General features: G+C 35.7%; 1 protein-coding gene across 1 annotated transcript; it reads left to right on the top strand.

Annotated features, from left to right (window-relative positions):
* The first annotated feature begins 411 nt into the window (after nucleotides 1-411).
* On the top strand, nucleotides 412-17,444 carry LOC131039819 ((R)-mandelonitrile lyase-like). The gene is made up of 3 exons (XM_059208594.1): nucleotides 412-700; nucleotides 831-1,481; nucleotides 16,747-17,444. Exons 1-3 carry the CDS (start codon nucleotides 610-612, stop codon nucleotides 17,442-17,444), a joined length of 1,440 nt encoding a protein of 479 aa, XP_059064577.1. The 5' UTR covers nucleotides 412-609.
* The last annotated feature ends 2,673 nt before the right edge of the window (nucleotides 17,445-20,117 follow it).

Here is a 20,117-nt window from a genome sequence, read left to right as displayed (position 1 = left end):
GATAAATTAGGAGATGTTTGGTGGTTAAACATACACAAAGATGATATGTTTGATGGTTAAATGTACACAAAGATGATAGTTTTTTGCATGGAAGGACATTAGAAACTTTGACACGGAGGAATAACCAACCCTACAACAATAAAAACAACTTTTTTTTCATGTGATTTATTTTTGTCCTACAATCTATTTCTCAAAATATATATTGTTATAGACATAACCATTGCACCTTCTTTTGATACAAATGCTAGTTATACAGCTATGAAAACACCAAAAGACAAAAGATCATATAATGTAGAAGTCCACATTTTCAACTAAATCTATCGAAAACCTTGTGGGTCCTCCTGAATTGCTTTAATTTTATGTCATATTAGCCTGTACACCACATCCAAACAATTCTCACCTACACCAAGGTGCGCACAATTCCACATATCCTCTGGAATCTGTGGGCTGGAACGGAAATTAATTGGTCAACAGTAAAGAATACTCCAACCTGGTCATCATCTTTTACTCGAGTAAAATTTAACCACGACTAGAAAAGATAAGATATCAGAAGACTTGGATTAATTTTCAATACCAAGCTTATACGAGTGGTTAGAACGACTGGCAAGTATGGAGATTCTTTCCTTTGTCATTTCATGCCTGCTACTTTTCTCAAATCATCATTTGTTCTCCGGTTCGGCAGAGGCATCGCAGAAATTAGGTAACTGCAGTCTTTTAACTCTCTTGATTTGCATATCAGTATTTTTCATGACAGAGAAGAAAATAAAATTCAATCACTTGTCTTTGGTATACGACATTAATGACGTATGATTTGTGCTTGGTGTTTGCAGAATACCCATTTCCGTTTATGACATTTGATGCTGCAAAGGCGGCTGCAAGAACATATGATTACATTGTGGTTGGAGGAGGTGCAGCAGGGTGTCCTCTCGCTGCAACTCTGTCACAGCACTATTCTGTTTTGTTATTGGAAAGGGGAGATTCTCCCTATGGAAACCCTGACGTTGAAGACATGAAAGGCGTTTTCAAGGTTCTTGGGGATCCCAGCGAGTTCCCTTATGTTATGCAGAGATTTGTCTCAGAAGAGGGAGTGCAGCTGGTAAGAGGGAGAGTTCTGGGAGGAAGCACAGCCATCAACGCTGGTTTCTACACCAGGGCAAACTCGGAATTCATTCGAGAAATGGGATGGGATGAAAAACTTGTAAATGAGTCGTATGAATGGGTTGAGAAGTTGAATGCCTTTGAACCAGATAAGCTTTTCCAATGGAATTCTGCTTTCAAGGATGCGCTTTTGGAAGCTGGAGTGCTTCCTTATCATGGGTATACTCTGGATCATTTGGAGGGCACCAAGTTCAGTGCTTCGACCATTGACAACGAGGGAAGGAGACACACAGCTGCAGATCTTCTGCAATATGCAAATCCAGATAACATTGTGGTTCTTCTGAATGCTACAGCCACCAGAATCCTCTTTGATACCTCATCAGGTAGGTAAACTTCACTTTCATTTTTGTTTTTTCATTTTTTCAACTCACCTTTCTCTAAATATTAGTAAATTTAAAGGGTTACTTATTGCTTTACTTTATAAACTATTCCATTGCTACACATTAGAGACTAGTCTAGATTTGGTAAACCTACATCATAGGTTATTTTCGGAGTGACATCATCTCATCTAGTCCTCTTAAGAAAGAACTTCAAATTATTTGAGTGGTGATTTTTTTTATAATTCTTCATATTCTTTGAGATTGAACATTACAACTAGAAATTTTGAGGGATATTAATATTTTCTTTATAATGATGTTTGACTTTAATCAATTTATAATGATGTTTGACTTTAATCAATTTAGAAGAGAGGGGCCAATAGTTATGCAAGGTCCAATAGTTGTACATTCATTTGTGCTTATTGTAGATATATAAAAATGACCATATTCCTTAATGAATATTTAATGTTCATTTTATTCGCATTCCTCTATTTTAGTTAAATATAATTTAATTAAATCATCCACATTCTTCTATTTAATTAAATAAATTATTCAATTTATTTATTTAAATTCACTTAAGCCCTTTATATCATTTAATTAAATAAATCATTTTATTTAATTAAATCCCTTCTCTCTACTTTAATTAAATTTACATTTAATTAGATAGTTCACCTCAATTAAATAAATATAAATTTATTTAAATCCTCAACTTGCAACCAAATCAAAATAAATAGATTTATTTTAATTAAATTTTATTATCCCTCATCCACTTGCATTTTCTTACATCTCCTACTTGCCTCCTAACCCTCTTTCTAGACTCTTCTAGAATTCATCTAATCCTAATCAATTAAGCTTAACCCATCAATTATCTCATTTCCCTAAATTTGAGGTCACTTCTCAAATTTGGAGTAAAGTGTTCCAAAGGCATTAAAGCCTTCAACAAGCTAACTTGTTGAATACCCCCAAATTTGAAAGGACTCTTACAAATTTGTCCTCAAAGTCTTCAAACCATTAATGGTTAACTAACCCTTTGTGGCATGGTTAGACTTTTTGCCTAGCTCAACCCTCATCTAACCATAGGGTCTCATCAAGAATTCATTGTTTTGACCATGGTTATTCCTTTAACCCTTGCACAAGAGTTTATCCTTTGGGTAAAAACTTTATCCAATGGATAACCTTAACCTAACCTTAACCTTTACCCTCTAAGGTAATCATGAGGTATTCTCAAGAATTTAATGCTTCTTAAATATCCTCTCAAGCAGTCTTATGTTGACAATTGTCACCATTTCATTGGTGAGAATTGCAAACATGGATTGATAACTTTCAATCTTGACCATCCATTGCCCTGCTTCTTCTATAAATAGAGCCCTCATCCCTCCATTTCTAGGATCCAATTCTTTAGCATCATACTTATACTTAATTTTAATAAGCATTTAGCTTCTCTTTGTAATACAAATAAATCTAATAATCATTTTAGAGTATTTCTATCATCTTAGATTAAATCATATAGCTAGTATATCATGTTAGGATAGTATTTTTACTAACCTTGTCATCTTATCATCTAGTTTAGTTCATTTACTAGAATCATGCATAAATAGGATGCATTCATACTAAATTCGATCAAAAGCATCCCTCATTCTTGCATCCCTCATCCCTAAGTCACTTTGCTCAGTGATCTGAGAGCAAAGGCATTGGCTTGAGGGACCTTGTGAGATAGAGAACCATGGAACACTCCTTGAGAAGTTGATCCATTCCTCATGGCTCCATAACTTGCACCAAGAATCCCATGAGCGTGTGGGCAAGTCCTTGAAATATTTTCGCATTTTGGATTTCATTGAACCGTTTTTCCCGCATACATTTATGGCATACATTTCTATTGGTTATGAGGCACAATGAATTAAGTGAATTTTATTCATTTAATTATTCTTAATTCTTCCAATTAATTAAATTAATATTTAATTAATATACCCTTCTTCTATCTAAGTCATTTAATTAAATCCCCCTTCTATCCCATTTAATTAAATTTACATTTAATTAAAATATCCCTTCTAGCCCATTTAATTAAATTTACATTTAATTTAGATCCCCTCACTTGCAAAATCCTACAAATGCAAGTTGCAACCACAATTGAAATAAATTAATTTTATTTTAATTAAATTCTATTTTCCCCACCCACTTGCATTTTCCTATATCTCCCACTTGTCTCCTAAACCCCTTGTAGATTCTTCTAAACACTTCTAATTTAGCCTAATCCATTTGCTAAATATTGTCACATCCCTAAACAAAGGGAAGTCACTTCTCAAACCCTCAAAGTCTTTGAAAACCATTAAAGGCTTTATGTCTTCAACAAGCTAACCTTGAAAGTCTTCCAAACCATTAATGGTTAACTCAACCTTCTTACATGGTTAGAGACTTTTTGCCTAACTCAACCTTCATCTAACCCAAGGGTCTCATCAAGAATTCATTGCTTTGACCATGGTTATCCCTTTAACCCTTGCAAAAGAGTTTATCCTTTGGGTAAAACCTTCATCCATTGGATAACCCTAACCTAACCTTAACCCTTACTTTCTAAGGTAACATTCATGTCCTCTAAAGCATTTAATGCTTCTTACATCTCCTCTCAAGAAATATTTTGTTGACAATTGTCACCATTTCATTGGTGAGAATTATAAACATGGATTGATTAACTTTCAATCCTGGCCCTTGTTAAGATTATCAAATCTTGACCATCCATTTCCCTATTTTCCATATAAATAGAGCCCATTCCTTCTTCAAAAACATCCAAGTCTTTAGCATCATACTTATAATTAATTTTAATAAGCATTTAGCCTCTCTTTGTAATAGAATTAAATCTAATAATCATTTTAGAGTATTTCTATCATCTTATATTAAATCATATAGCTAGTATATCATGTTAGGATAGTATTTTTACTAACCTTGTCATCTTATCATTTAGTTTAGTTCATTTACTAGAATCATGCATAAATAGGATGCATTCATACTAAATTTGATCAAAAGAATCCCTCGTTCTTGCATTCATCATCCCTAAGTCACTTTATTCAGTGATCTAAGAGCAAAGGCATTGGTTTGAGGGACCTTGTGAGATAGAGAACCATGAAACACTCCTTGGGAAGTTGAGCCATTCCTCATGGATCCATAACATGCACCAAGAGTCCCATGGGTGTGTGGGCAAGTCCTTGAAATATTTTTGCATTTTGGATTTCCTTGAACTGCTTTTCCCGCATACATTTCTAGCCTCATAACCTCACCTTTTCTTAGCATGATAATATCTCATTAAGCCATCCAAACAATACTCCACTCCATATTGAAGTCTTGGTTTACAAACACCGAGTCAAAAGAGTACTAATAGATGGAGGAGCTGGACTGAATATATGTTCCTTAAAACTTATCTGTGCATTAGGCTTCTCTGAGGAGTCTATTGATCCATGCAAGAAGATCACTATCAAAGCATATGATGATGAAGAAAGATCATCCAAAGGAACAGTAATGTTGCCAATTCAGGTAGGACCAATACAAAAGGACACTTTGTGCCAGGTCTTAAACATAGACCTCACTTATAATATCTTATTAGGTCAACCTTGGATACATAAAATGCAAGAAGTACCTTCTCCTTATCACTACTGTGTTAAGTTCCACTACAATGGATAGGATATTTCTTTATCAGCAGATCATAACCCTTTTCAACATTGTAATGCTATGGGGGCAGCCCAAGATAGTTTAGTTCTACATAACAGAGAAATACAAATTTTCCCAGCACCAGATCTTCAACAAGAAAAATCTAAATCGCTATCTATGGATTTCAAACAGAAAATGAAAATCAAACAACAAGGTATGGGAGAATACTCTTTGGAACCCCTATGTCTAACCAACTTACCAGCATCACCTAAATCTCATGGGTTACCTTCAATATCAACACATCATGCAACACAACCCATCACCAAGTTTGATGGCAAATTCATTCAACTAGGCACACTAGCACATGAATCAGAGGAAAAAGACATCTTTAGTTGGCTATACAAAGATGAGGAAGAAGACAGAGTAGCTACTATGGAAGTAGCTATACCAACATAGTTGTATGGAAAAGGCTACTTGATCATGCAACAAATGGGATACAATGGCAAAGGACCTATCGGCAAGCATCAAGAAGGTGTTATAGAACCATTAGATCCTCCTTCACAATTTTGTAAAGATAAAATAGGATTGGGCTATGAACACACTCTACCACCAAAGAAGAAACCAAGCAAATACCACAAACCTCAGTGGAAGGCAACAAAGAAATACAAGGAGGACTCATGGTAGGAGAAAGTATTTGAATCAGCAGAAACAATATGCAAGGAATGTGAATACCAAGAAAAAAAGAAACATCAAGAAAAAATAGTCATTCAAGAGATAGAAGCACCTTGTGCAGAAGTACATCATGTTCAAGAACTAGTTTCAAAAAAAAAAGAATCACTCCCTAGTAACATCATTACTCCCCAAGGAGAGACAGTATATGAGCAAATGCAATGAGTAGAAGCAGGATCTGATACTAAATCTAAGAAGACCATCAGATTGGTCTCAATCATCAAGGACCTGTTTTCACCCTACAACATACCAGTACATAGCACTAAAAGACTCTGGGATAATACCTCTAAGACTGATTCAAATGAATATGAATGGGGCAGTTGTTCCAATGTTACTGAAGATATTGCTGCAAATGATAGTCATACACCCATTTCTCAAGAAGAACAAGGCACAGAGTCTAGACTACTTAAATTTGGTCCACAATATCTATGACGCCAAGGAAAATGAGCAACGACATTATGAGAAATTTTACATGGAAGAGGATACCATTGAAGACCTTGACAAAATCATTAACTTATTTAATATCCTGGCCAACCATGATGATACCTCCATCCTAACACTTACAGCAACTGAACTCGACCCACCCAATGACTCTTTACCACTTATCTTTCCTGACCTCATAGATTGGGATGAACCTGAAAATCATGACATACCAATTTTCCCAAATGATGATTCCATTATCCATTACTTGTGTACCATCAACCTAGAATTAGACTCTACCAGTGAACAAAGTAACAACATCTGCAATCAGGGGAGTGCCAAGTCTCTCAGTCACAAAAATGAACGAAATCAAGGATCTACTGCTGAAAACCAGTCAATGGCAGCACTAGATCACAAAAAAGTAAAAATAAAGGACGCATCTGCAAGTGAAAACCTTTTTAAGGCACCCAAATATGGGAGACTTAACACTCTACCTAAATACTATCAAGAGCGATCATGCATATTGATTGATCCTACTCAATCAATCAACATTGGTACAACAGAAGCTGCCAAAAACATACGCCTAGCAGAATCTTTGATAGAGGAAGAAAGATCAGAGTTTATCCAATTTTTCAAAGAAAAGCAAATCAAATTTTGCTTGGTCCTATGTAGATATGCCCGAGATTGATCCATAGTTAATCATGCATCACTTGTCTATTGCTCCAGGAGCTAAGCCAGTCAAGCAAAAATTGAGAAAGATGAATCCACATGTAGCACTCATGGTCAAAGCTGAGATAAAGAAACTATTAGATGTCAGATTTATTCGACCTATCGACTATGCTAAATGGATTTCCAACATCGTGCCAGTTTGAAAACTAGATAGTAGCATCAGGATATGCACCAATTTTAGAGATGTCAATAAATCCTGTCCAAAGGATGACTTTCCTTTGCCCAGTATCGACATAATTGTAGACCTCACAGCAGGCCATGCAATGCTATCACTAATGGATGGTTTTTCTGGCTATAATCAAATCAAGATAGCTCTAGAGGATCAAGATAAAACAACATTTACTTGCCCTTGGGGAACATACTGTCGGAATGTCATGTCGTTCGGCTTAAAGAATGTTGGGGCAACTTATCAATGCGCAATGAAAACAATTTTTCATGACATGATGCATACCTTCATGGAGGATATGTGGATGTTTTACTAGCTAGATCATTTACCCAAGCAGAACATCTCAACATCTTAGCAAACATTTTTGACAGATTGGAAAAATTTCAAATCAGGCTCAACCCTAAGAAGTGTGTCTTTGTGGTTACATCAGGAAAGTTATTAGACTACATAGTCTCAGAAAAGGGCATTGAAGTAGATCCCGCAAAGGTACAAGCCATCATGGATATGCCACCACCTAAGAAAAACAGTCAACTTAGACCCTTGCAAGGACAGCTCCAGTCAATCAGGCATTTCATCGGTCAACTAGTAGATAAAAGTCTACCATTCAATCATTTGCTACATAAGAATGTACCATTCAAATGGGAAGAAAAATGTGTAGAATCATTCTACCAAATCAATCAATATCTAATGAACCCGCCAGTTCTAGTACCACCAATAGTAGGGAAGCCACTTATTCTCTACATATCAACAACAAACATATCACTCGGGGCACTGTTAGCACAGGAAAATCAAGAAGGAAAGGAACAAGATATCTATTACATCAGTAGAACTTTAAATGGATATGAGCTCAATTACACATTCATTGAGAAGGCTTGTCTAATAGTGGTATTTGCTTCTCAAAAGTTCCAACACTACATGCTAGCTCATACAATCAAGCTAGTAGCAAAAATTGACCCTCTAAAGTACTTACTCAACAAAGCAGCTCTCACTGGTAGATTGGCTAAATCGATAATGATTCTCAACGAATTTGATATCCACTACATAGAGCGTTGAGCTATCAAAGGACAAGTAATTGTAGATCAATTAACCAATGCACCACTAACAGATAAACAACCAATAGAGATTTAATTTCCAAATAGGGATGTTCTTACTATAAACACCAAGCAATGGACCCTCTACTTTGATGTTTCCTACACTCAACATGGTTCAGGTGCTGATATTTTGTTCATCACTCCTGACGGGCACACCATACCAAGATCATATAGGCTCATGTTTCCATGCACAAATAACATTGTTGAATATGAGGCACTGGTAACAGGCATAAAAATGGTTGTAGAATGGAGAATCACATAATTGAAAGTCTATGGAGATTCACAACTAGTCATAAATCAGATCAACAATGACTATCAGATGAAAGATAACAAGTTGCTACCATACAAATGAATAGTGGATGATTTCAAATAGTATTTTGTACACATCACCTTCGAACAAATACCAAGGTTGGACAACAGAGCAGCCAATGTAATGGCTACTATCGCTTCACTGCTACAAATTCCAGAGCAACAGAATCATTACAAGTTTCTGGTAGAGCAACTATTCTCCCCAGCCTATGACCATTCCATATCCCATGTTATCTATGCCTTGACCAGTTCTGATTCTCCATTATACGGAATGATATACGACTATCTTAAAAATAGTATCCTACCCATTGACATATCTCGAAACCAAAAACGCAAATTTATCCAACAAGCCGGCTATTATACTATCACTACTGATACTCTGTACCATCGAGGTCTAGATGGTACTCTTCTTCATTACCTTGATCGTAATGAATCTGACTCAGCTTTACAAGAGCTTCATGAAGGTATTTGTGGCACACATTCAAGTGGTCCTACTCTTGCTAAAAAACTTCTAAGAATGGGATATTAGTGGCTGACAATGGAAAAAGATTCTTACCATTTTACAAAGAAATGTCCTAAATGCGAAATCTATGGCAATCTTATGCATGCACCAGCATAGGAACTACAACCCTTCACAACATCCTGGCCCTTTTGCCAGTGGGGACTAGACTTAATTGGCAAAATCCATCCTTCATCTTCAAATGGGCACAAGTTCATTATTACTGCAACAGAATATTTTACCAAGTGGATTGAAGCAGTCCCCATGACCACAGTGACTGGGAAACAAATTGCCTCTTTTGTTCTTAATTATCTAATCTGCAGATATGGAATTCCAAGTTCCATCATCATAGATAATGGGTGACCTTTCAAGCACCAAGATGCGTACGAACTATGTGAAAAATTAAAAATCCAACATCGTTTCTCTACACCTTACTACCCACAAGGGAATGGTCAGGCCAAAGTATCCAACAAAACAATATTGAAAATCAAATCCTCAAGAAAATGGTAAATGATGCAAGCAAAGATTGGCACGTGCAACTCAATCCAACACTTTGGGCATACAGAATTAGCATCTGCACACCTACAAGAGCTACGCCATATTCATTGGTGTATGGATCAGAAGCAATTTTACCCTTGGAGGTAGAAATCCCATCTCTTAGAGTATCTTTGAAAGGCCTGATTCCAGATGAAGAGTATCGGGTCAACCGACTGCAAGAGCTAGAACTTCTAGATGAAAAATGCCAACATGCCTATACTCACCTCAAATCATATCAACAACAAATGTGCTAAAGCTACAATCATGAGGTCATCCCTAGAATTTTTAAAATTGGTGACCTAGTCCTCAAAGAAAATCCCAAAAATCAGCAGGATCAAGAAAAGAAAGGGAAATTTGAACCTAACTGGTTAGGTCCCTATGTTATCATATCAGCCTATGGATCAGGTGCTTATCAGCTAACAAATTCAGAAGGAGATGTGCTCAATGAACCAACCAACAAAATCATTTGAAGAAATACTACACTTGAGCCAGTCTAATGCACAAAAAAGTCAAAACCATCAAAAAATCAAAAAAAAAAAAATCAAAAAAAAAAAAAATCAAGAAAAAGAAAACAATAAAGTGCAATAAAAGCAAATGGTGAAAACCTGGCCACAGGTGCTATTTGTGAGAGGACAACTCCTCTATCTATCTTTACTCACAAGCCTTTTATATACACAATCAAGCACTATTGGCCATCACCCGACACTTTATCAAAATACCATTCTTCAGGACATACTTAGCGTAGTCACTGTTCTTGTTGATCCGAATACCATTTCCTCATCTACCATGGCTTGGAAATCATTGTACATATCTGCATCAGGAGGTAACTTTAGCTAGGGGTAGCATTGATCAAAATTTCATCCTAAATCAAAACTTGCAGCAAACTCAAAGCATCCTGTCCAACAATAAAATCAACAAATCACGCGAGAAAACATTGATCACTTGAAACGATTCAAAATATATGATGGATAATTTTCCAAAGTATCAAATGTTTGCATCTGGCCTGAAGTTTTGACTATTTTTGCACTTGAACTTTTTTTGAACTATTGGATCCACTACATTTTCTCAACGATGCATCAAAGCTAGAGAAAGTCATGGGAACTCCAATATCTTTTTAGTTTTCTGCCTATGAGGCGATTATTTGTACTGTGCAAATACTTGTCTCAAGACATGATTCAAAGCATATCATTGAAGACATGATTCAAAGCATATCACTGAAGACATGATTCCACTTTGCACATACAAATGGTTCAATCTTGTCTATTTATACGCAAGCCACACTTAAGTCGTCTTGGTTCAATTATACCTTGACGCTTGTGCTATCTTGCAAAAATCAAAAATCATGTAAATTTTTCTTAGGTCATTATGGTTCAATTATACCATTATGCTTGTATAAATTTTCAACATATCCCAACAAATTAATGCTCAATGATGATAACTACAAAGAAAGAAAAAACATGTGACTATACAGGAATGACAAACAGAAGAATGAGGATGCTCAATTAGTTGCATATCATTTTACAATTAGTTGCATATCATTTTACAATTAGTTACATATCATTATACATCTCACAACATATCAGCATCATACATCTCATTGTCAAGATACATCTCACCGCATATCATTATCATACATCTCATTTTCAAGATACAACTCACAGCATATCAATATCATACATCTCATTTTCAAGATACATCTCACCGCATATCAATATCATACATCTCATTTTCATGATACATCTCACAGCATATCAATATCATACATCTCATTTTCAAGATACATCTCACCACATATCAATATCATACATCTCATTTTTAAGATACATCTCACCACATATTAATATCATACATCTCATTTTCAAGATACATCTCACAACATCATGCATTATCACATCATATTCATCACATATCAAATCACATGCATCTAAGCATTGCATCATCATCACAGAAACATCAAAATCATATAGAAAGAATCATCCATAACACATCACATGAGGATCAAGGAAAATGATGTCATATATATATCTCAAAAATTATCAAATGTATAGAATATGTCATGTCTATCACATAATACAACAAAAAGATCAAAATACAAAATAGACAACGTCTCTCAAGTATGACTATCTCCTAAGGGTGATAGTCTCACAGCAGATGTCCTAACACCGGGATCCCTAGGTGGATCCTGACGAGCAAGCCCTGTCACGCCTCTGCTCTCTTTCCTCGACCCAGTCTAACTAGATCGATTGGATCTCGTAGTCATAAAACTAGGAACTTTGCGCTCTCGGGGCACTACATCCTCATAATGCCTCCAATAATACTTAGCCTCCTTGGCTGTATAAACCAACTCCTTGAGGGTGTCTCTCATCGAGCCACCCGACACCACTCTGTCAAAAGTCTCTGCTCGACCCAACCGCTCCAAAATTGTATCCTGCTCAGTAGTCAGATGTGTAATCTTCTACTGATGCCCCAGTAGCTGTGTTTGCAGGTGTTGCACTGGTAACTGTAAGGACCTAATCTAAGCATCCTCCTGGGGATTTGGAATCCGAATCTAGAGGGTACCTGTGTAGTGGTACCCCCTGTCTCTCTCCCTATCCTCGATGCTGGTGGGGGTAAAACATCTAACCTCCTCCTCTAGGTCAGTCATCTAATCTCATATATCCCTCCCACCGCTGCTATCACCTCTCGTATCCTCTCCTCACCCCCAGCTCCAATAGCCAAACCTCCCCTCCCTCTATCCTCCATAGCTCGCTGCACTACTCTCTCCACCCATATCCCTCTGTCACCACTAGCTCCACCTCTATCCCCTCTCCTCTACTGATCAAATCTCCCCCTATCCCCACGCTGACCTCGGCCACCTCCTCCACCATCTCCACCATCATCACCTCCACCATCCCCACCTCCCTCATCCAACTCCTCTCCCTCCTCTCCCCGTCTCCCTAGGCTCTTGTGCTGCTCATCCTCATCATCATCAAAAGTGGGAATCATCTCTGCTGGGTCCGATATCCTGGCCACAACATGAGCCGCAAAGAGCACTACGAACTCATCGATCATCCCCACATCCACTATCCCGTAGGCATAGTCCCATATCTAGCCGACTAGGTGAACGAACTCCTCAACCATCATTGCGCTATCAATAGTGGGTCCCCACTCTGGTACATCCTGCCTCCATCAAGCATACAAGCATGCTCCCTGCGGTATCCCTTGCTGTCGTCCATACTGTCAATGAACTCAGTTGTGCAAAAATCTCTCAATAACAAAGGGCGTCTGCCCTATTAGAAATTGGGACATGTAGACATAGGGCATCTCCATCCCATCCTTTGCCCACACCTCGCAATCCATATACAGTCTCCAGATGACTATATCAATATCATCTAGCACTCGCCTCCAATTCTCTAGTTTGCCCAGCTTACACTGGACAACTATCCCTCTATATCCATAGGAATACGTATGACCAACTAGCCTATCTCTATCCACAAGTGGCCTAGCTATGGGAATATGCTCCCATGCCCATACCTGTAGCAGCGTGACCCCGATTGATAGACTGTTGTATCCCAAGTAAACCACCTGATGAAGATCCTTGTATAAGTGGGCTAACATAGCAGACCCCCATGCAAATCGGTGACCCTATGTCACCATGTCCTCAAAGACCAACCCCCATCCTACTGCCAATCGCTTTGACCTACGGTCAGGACATAAAAAGCCACCTATGAATCCTCCTAGTACTAATGGTAGAGGAGCATAATCCAAATCAATAATCTCCTGCCATGGGATCTCATACCCACAAATATGCTCATCATACAGAATCCAACGAAGAGCCTCTATCCCACCCTCCTCAGTTTGCTCATATGGTAAAAGTGCACCTACCACGAGAATCTGTAGAATGCTGTAGCAATTCTCAGATGTCATTGTGATCTCACCTTTCGCCAAGTGAAAGGTGTTGGTGTCACTATGCCACCTCTCAGCTAAAGCTATCAATAAACCTCGGTTAATGATATATTGGGGCATCTCTAACAAAGAGGATAGTCGAAACCTCTCAATAATATCCCTGTCTGCCTGTGTCAACCATTGTATCAACGACCACGGTCTCAGAAATTGCTCTCGCGACTAAACAACCCCAAGCCGCTCTTGTCACAAACAAAACATGGCCAATATCAGTTTCCTCATCAAATCAATTCATATCAAAATCAAATTCATATCAACTTGACACATTGAAAACCTAATCAAGTTCCACATCATATCAAATCCATATCCATATCGGATCATTTCAACTTGTAAAACAACTCAAGTTCCAAATTTATATCAACTTGTAAAACAGCTCAAGTTCCACAACCATATCAACTTGTAAAACAACTCAAGTTCCACATTCATATCAACTTCAAAAACAACTCAAGTCCCACATTTATATCAACTTGAAACAATGCATATCAAATCAAGTTCATATCGTATCACAAGTCCATATCAGATCCACATCATGTCATATCAATATCAACATCAGATCAATATCAACTTGAAATATTGAAAATCAAATCAAGTTATCTATCAAAAACCCCACATCAAAACTCATATCAGACAATTTCTCAAAAAAAATGACAACAAACACGTAGACTAATTATCACACCCATCCCGAAAAAACTGGCCAACACCTACTTATCTTTCTTCATCTCATAATCCCTCACCAAAATCTTACTTTCCCAAATTTTTCTACCCACATGCTGAAAATTTTTATCCACGCGCTACACTTCTCGGCATGCGCTATCCGAAAATCTCCATGCATTACAGAATTAACCCTAAGCGCTAACCTACACCTACGCGCTAGCCGGCGACCCCGCTTCACTAAAATGAGTCTATGCGCTATCCTAATCTGGCCCTACACTGCAACACTACCCCTATGTGCTAGGTCACACCTATGCCCTAGCCTAACCTACCCATGTGATCCCCGGCTAACCCTAAGCGCTAGGTCTAAGCGATGCGCTACCCGCTTCCTCCTGTGCGCTATCCTATGAACCCGATGCGCTAAACTATGTCTATGTGCTATCCTAACCCCCCTATGCACTATCCTAACCTACCCGAATGCTACCCTAGTTCCTAAGACACTACGCGCTATGCTTTGTTTTGTATGCGCTACGGTCTCCACTGGACGCGCTAAACCGTTAATTTCTACGATAAAAAAATGAAAAACCTGACTAAAAATGATAAAACAAAAATCAAAAAGGGGTAAAAAATGATGACTTACCGGTGGTCCATACATGGCGGGCCTCCGATACCTCTGAACTCGCTCGAATCGATGAGAAGAATAGGGAACCGACATCTTAACTTTCTCTCCAAGTGTCACTTTCTCCAAAGTCAACAAACACAAATGAGACAAAATAAATCACTTTTTACCTTTTTATAGGATAAATGGAAATTAGGATTACGTAGCGGAACACGTAAATTGCTCATGGTCTCCCGTCTCACCCTAACAAATATCATTATTAGGAGATGAATCAAATTAATGCATTCAACATAGACAAAATTTAAAATGTGATGAGATTTATCAAACATTATCAAATCAAATTAAATTTTCAAAATTTTGATTCATCTCCCGAGGGGGCATTATCAATATCATTTATCAAATCTGGGGCACGACATCACACTGATCATAACCAAATCATGACGACACATCATTTTTCTTTGAATCAACACTTATAATATCGAATATTGTCATACTTATACTATATATTGTAAATAAATAATCCACATGTAAATAAAAAATTACCAAATGCTGGTAAAAAAGGACCAATACTTGAACACGAGAACCTATAAATATTATATTAAAAATGCATAAATACGTTAATTAACAAGTGAAGTAAAGGTCCAAGGGGTTGAGCTTAACTGGTTAAAACACTAGGTTCTCACTGTGGAGATCCAAGTTCAATTCCCAACAGGGACATCTAAAGTGGAATTCTAAGTTGTGACTCTTGGCCTTCCATAGAATGGGGAAGGTCTTGGGTCAAATCAAATCAAACCTATAATAATAATAATAATAATAATAATAATAATAATTCAAAATATTGTGGCTACGGCCTATTACCTATCAAAAAAAACAAAAAACAAGTGAATTAAATAAGTATTTGATATTAATAGTTTGTCTTATCACAAATATAAAAGATGAACACAAAAAATACTGTGTTTTTTTCCATAAAATGTGAGGGATTGTCCAAAGGTTTTATTGTTCAACAATTGACCCCTTTGTGTTCAATATAAGTTGTATTTTATATAATAATATGTTGCTTTTGATATAAATATATTCAATCTTAAAGAGTAATTTGATATAAATATATTCAATCTTAAGACTAGAGAGAAATCCAAGCCTAAATGGGCAGGCATCATAAAGAAATTTGAATTCAAGGTATTAAAAATGTGTAGATATTAACATAAATGATATTAATGCTCACTAATTTATCCCCATCATCAATGCACTTATTTTTTATTTATTTATCAATTATTATTTAATAATCTTTTTTAATTTGTTTCTTTTATTTAATAAGGCATCACTAACCTTAAATTCATCGTTAAATAACATTGTTAATATTATGTCTATTATTATATAATAAAATTTAATATGTAAATAGCTATAAAATTTAAGTTGATATTTTTTATGTACATGATCATGATATGAGACTCTTTACTAATTTTGTTATAATATTTTTTAGCTGTGATTTTGCTTCTATATACATGATCATAGAATGATGTTGTATTGTTTCTAATATAGACTACCTCTCAATATAATTAACAATAATAAATTATTAATATGTTTGCACTTACAATTTTTTGTTTTCATCTCGTTAACATTGTGTCTTATTAACGAAAAACAATTTTATTCTTAATGTAAGATGTAAATTTCTTTTATGATAATTTTCCTTCAATATAGGTATACATAGCATCAATATTTGTGAAGGTTAATTTTATTTGCACTTTCTAGATATATAAAACTTATTTCATTTTAAAAAATATTAATTAAAATTAAAAAAATTATTTGCATGTAGTCCTAATAGTTATATTGTATTTTTTCTCATTTTTTCTAATATTTTTTATTAGTTATCTTAATATATATTATAGTGATAATATTTTAATGTATATCAAAACTCTAATATTAGCTATAAAATTATGTTGTAGGAATGTTGAAGGCTAATGGTGTTGAGTTGATGAGAAATATTGATGCCCACTTTTATCAAATATTTATCAGCGAATTGTCACAGTGGAGTGAAGTAATTTTATTAGCAGGAAGTATAGGTAGCCCCCAACTTCTCTTATTGAGTGGAATTGGCCCCTCAAAACAACTTAATGAATTAAATATTACTATATTATTAAATCTAAATTCAGTAGGGAAAAGGATTCAAGATCCACCACGCACAACAATCATTCTAGAATCTCCTATACCACTTGATTTTGAACAAGTAAAAGTAGTGGGCATACTAGATAATTCCCAGGTCATCATTGAGGCTGTTAGCTTTTTTCAACAACAAAATGTCATAGACAAACAGTATATAGGAATTATTTTTAGCAAGGTGTCTTTTCCCTTATCAAGAGGTGAGCTTCAACTTAGTAGCAAAAATCCTCAAGATAACCCACTTGTAAGATATAACTACTTTTCTCATCCTTTTGATGTAGAAAAATGCATTCTTAGTGTGAAGTTATTGTCAAATCTTACCATGACTACTTCTATTCAGGAATTTGTATTTAAGGGTAGTGGAAACCTTAACATCCTTCAATTTTTAGGGTTTGAATTGCCCCAAAATCAATCAAACAATAATGCTTTGACAATGTTTTGTAAAGATACAATAGCAACAATTTTGTCATTACCATCAATTTAAGACATTTCTATATGGACAATATGACAAGGTTGCGATCATCTTGATTTCCCCATCATAGTTTTATGTTCTATCTTTCAATTCCATCCCTAATCTAGAATATTTTAATAAAATCCTTCTTACAAGCATTAGTTTAGATTTTTTCAATATAAATTCTTGGTTCATCAATGGTGATCAATTTTCATACACCATTGGATCACATCCATTTAGTGTTACATGATATTTTTTAGTTGATATGTACATTCCTTGAACTTCTATGCTCCTAGCTAGTGATATCTCATCTATGAGGAACTTAAGGTTTTGTTGGTATTTCCCTAATGTTAATCAATATTTTTATAAAGTGAGTCCCCTAGTTGGAAATATTAATTTTTATTGGGCTCTTAAACCAATCAATAATTTTTTTCCTAATAATATAAAAATAGTAAAGTAGCCTAAATGAAGTCGTATTTCTATTGAGCCCAACATATCCATCTTAAAATAGTATTATTTATTAGATAAAGAAAGAAGCAATAGGAGAAAATGTAACATTTAATTAGATCTTGAATTTCACAATGTCAAATGGTTTTCTAGGAAGAATTCCTTCAAGAACTCAACAAACATATAGTCTCTAGAAATAGATCTTTTTGAGGAAGGATTTGTGCAATAAAGAGAGTTTGACCTCAATGTTGAAAAATGTAAAAGCTTAATCATGTTAGATGTTTAACATTTCAAACTATAAGAGAAATTAGAAGAAAATAACATATTTATGGAATTTTATGAGATTAGATTTATTCTCAAAAAATAGTGAAAAACATGATAGAAGTTTATAAGTAAATGTGATTACCTTGAGCCATGTGATTAGTATTGTATGTAGAAAATAAGGAAAATTAATTTATAAATCTCAAGTGATCATTTGACAATTAAAAAAATTACATCTATTTGTATTGAAAATGGTCATTGTTTTAGATTAGAGTTGACATCATTTATGAGGGTGTCCATTTTGTTTAGTTTAGAATAAAAACCTTGAGTTAAACTTTAATTTTATGTCTAATGATGACTAAAATTTGCATAATTTATCATGTTTGTCTAATGATGATTTAGAAATTAGAGGATGACCCATGTGGAATGAATTAGACATTCTCTAGTATTTTAAAAATTAAGGACACAAGGTGGTTGGGCACTGGGAATTGATGTGGGGATACCCTTAGGTTATCAAAAAGAAATAAAAATTGAGAACAATATATTTTCCCTCCTAGGCACTTATCCATATTTTTTAACCTTTGAACTAGGTTCTAGATACTTGCACAAAACCAAAAGTATTTTTTATACCTTCAACTAAGGGGTCTCTTGGCATATTATAGACTTGCTTGAAAGCCCAACTTTAGTTGTAGCCTATTTGGTTTGTTCCATTGATCCATTATGGTCTTGAATCTCTACCATTTATTTGCATGCATACATTTTGTTTGTCACTTGTCCATACTTACTTATGATTGAGTGTGTTTGTTTCAAAAACCCAAAACAATTGAACCATCAAACAATAAAGCCCAAATTCAAAATATCAATCCTTAAAGTTGAAATATCATACTCCAACCTTGATGCCCAACATTTTTAAGGCTCGATATGAACCTTGAATATAGGAGTTAAAAAATCACTCCAATTTAAACCAATTGTCACATGAGACCATAAATATTAGTAGTTACAGTGGTTGCACCACCAAAATCTCCCTAGCTATAAACTTTACACTCTTAGATTCCAAATTGTCAAAGTGAACCTTCTTTAGGGAAACCACCACCTCCTTCTCACTGTCATTCAACAAATTCTCTTCAAATTCTTTGCTTTCATGATCAAATTCATCATCTTCAGTCGAATCCTTGTCCATATTCTCCATCGTCTCACTGCTCTTTTTGTATAGACACTGGAATGAGATCTCTTGTCTCATAGTCCCTTCCAGCAATTTCACTGCCACTTCCTTTGCAACTCTTTCGCTTTCCATTAACAAGATCTCCTCCCTTATATTTTCTCCTCACTCTTTGCAATTATTTCATCTGCATTTCTTCTCAACTCTTCTTCATCCCACCAATGTACATGACACATTGTTTCAAATTTCACAAGGGTGGATAGATAGTCCCTATCACAACCAAAAGCTATCGAGCTTTTATCAGATTTCAACTTGTCAGGAAATTCTTCAATGATTGAATTGATTTCATCATCTAATTAATCCAAAATCTTACGCAATGAAAAATCTAAGGTAGGATGAACATCTCCCACTTCAACATGACTCTTAAATACATAGAAGCATGAAGCTCCAGGATCCAACACCCTAACATCTTCCATCTCTGCTCCTTGACTAGGGAGAGGACCCAATAGTTGTGCACCCTAACTTCGTGGTTCTCAAAATCCAACGTAGAAATTTTAAATCACTCCCAATTTTTTACAGCAGCTTTCTTGGCAAGTCCCCTTCTTATAACTAAGGTTTTAGAGCCACATCATTAAGTATGGTGCCACATCAGCATGCTTTTTGCCAAGGTGTCCAAAATAGCCCAAAAAAAATGAGACCAATATGCGTACAAAAGAGGCCCCTATACTTGTGCAGCTGATGTGGCATCACATGATTGGTTGCTTTTTACAACTAATGGTACATTTGATAGCAATAACAACTTTAAAGTCACAATTTAATACATTGTAATTATTAATATA

This window comes from Cryptomeria japonica, chromosome 7 (assembly GCF_030272615.1).
Source record: "Cryptomeria japonica chromosome 7, Sugi_1.0, whole genome shotgun sequence".
Classification (NCBI taxonomy): domain Eukaryota; kingdom Viridiplantae; phylum Streptophyta; class Pinopsida; order Cupressales; family Cupressaceae; genus Cryptomeria; species Cryptomeria japonica.
This window is presented reverse-complemented; position numbering and strand designations above follow the sequence as displayed.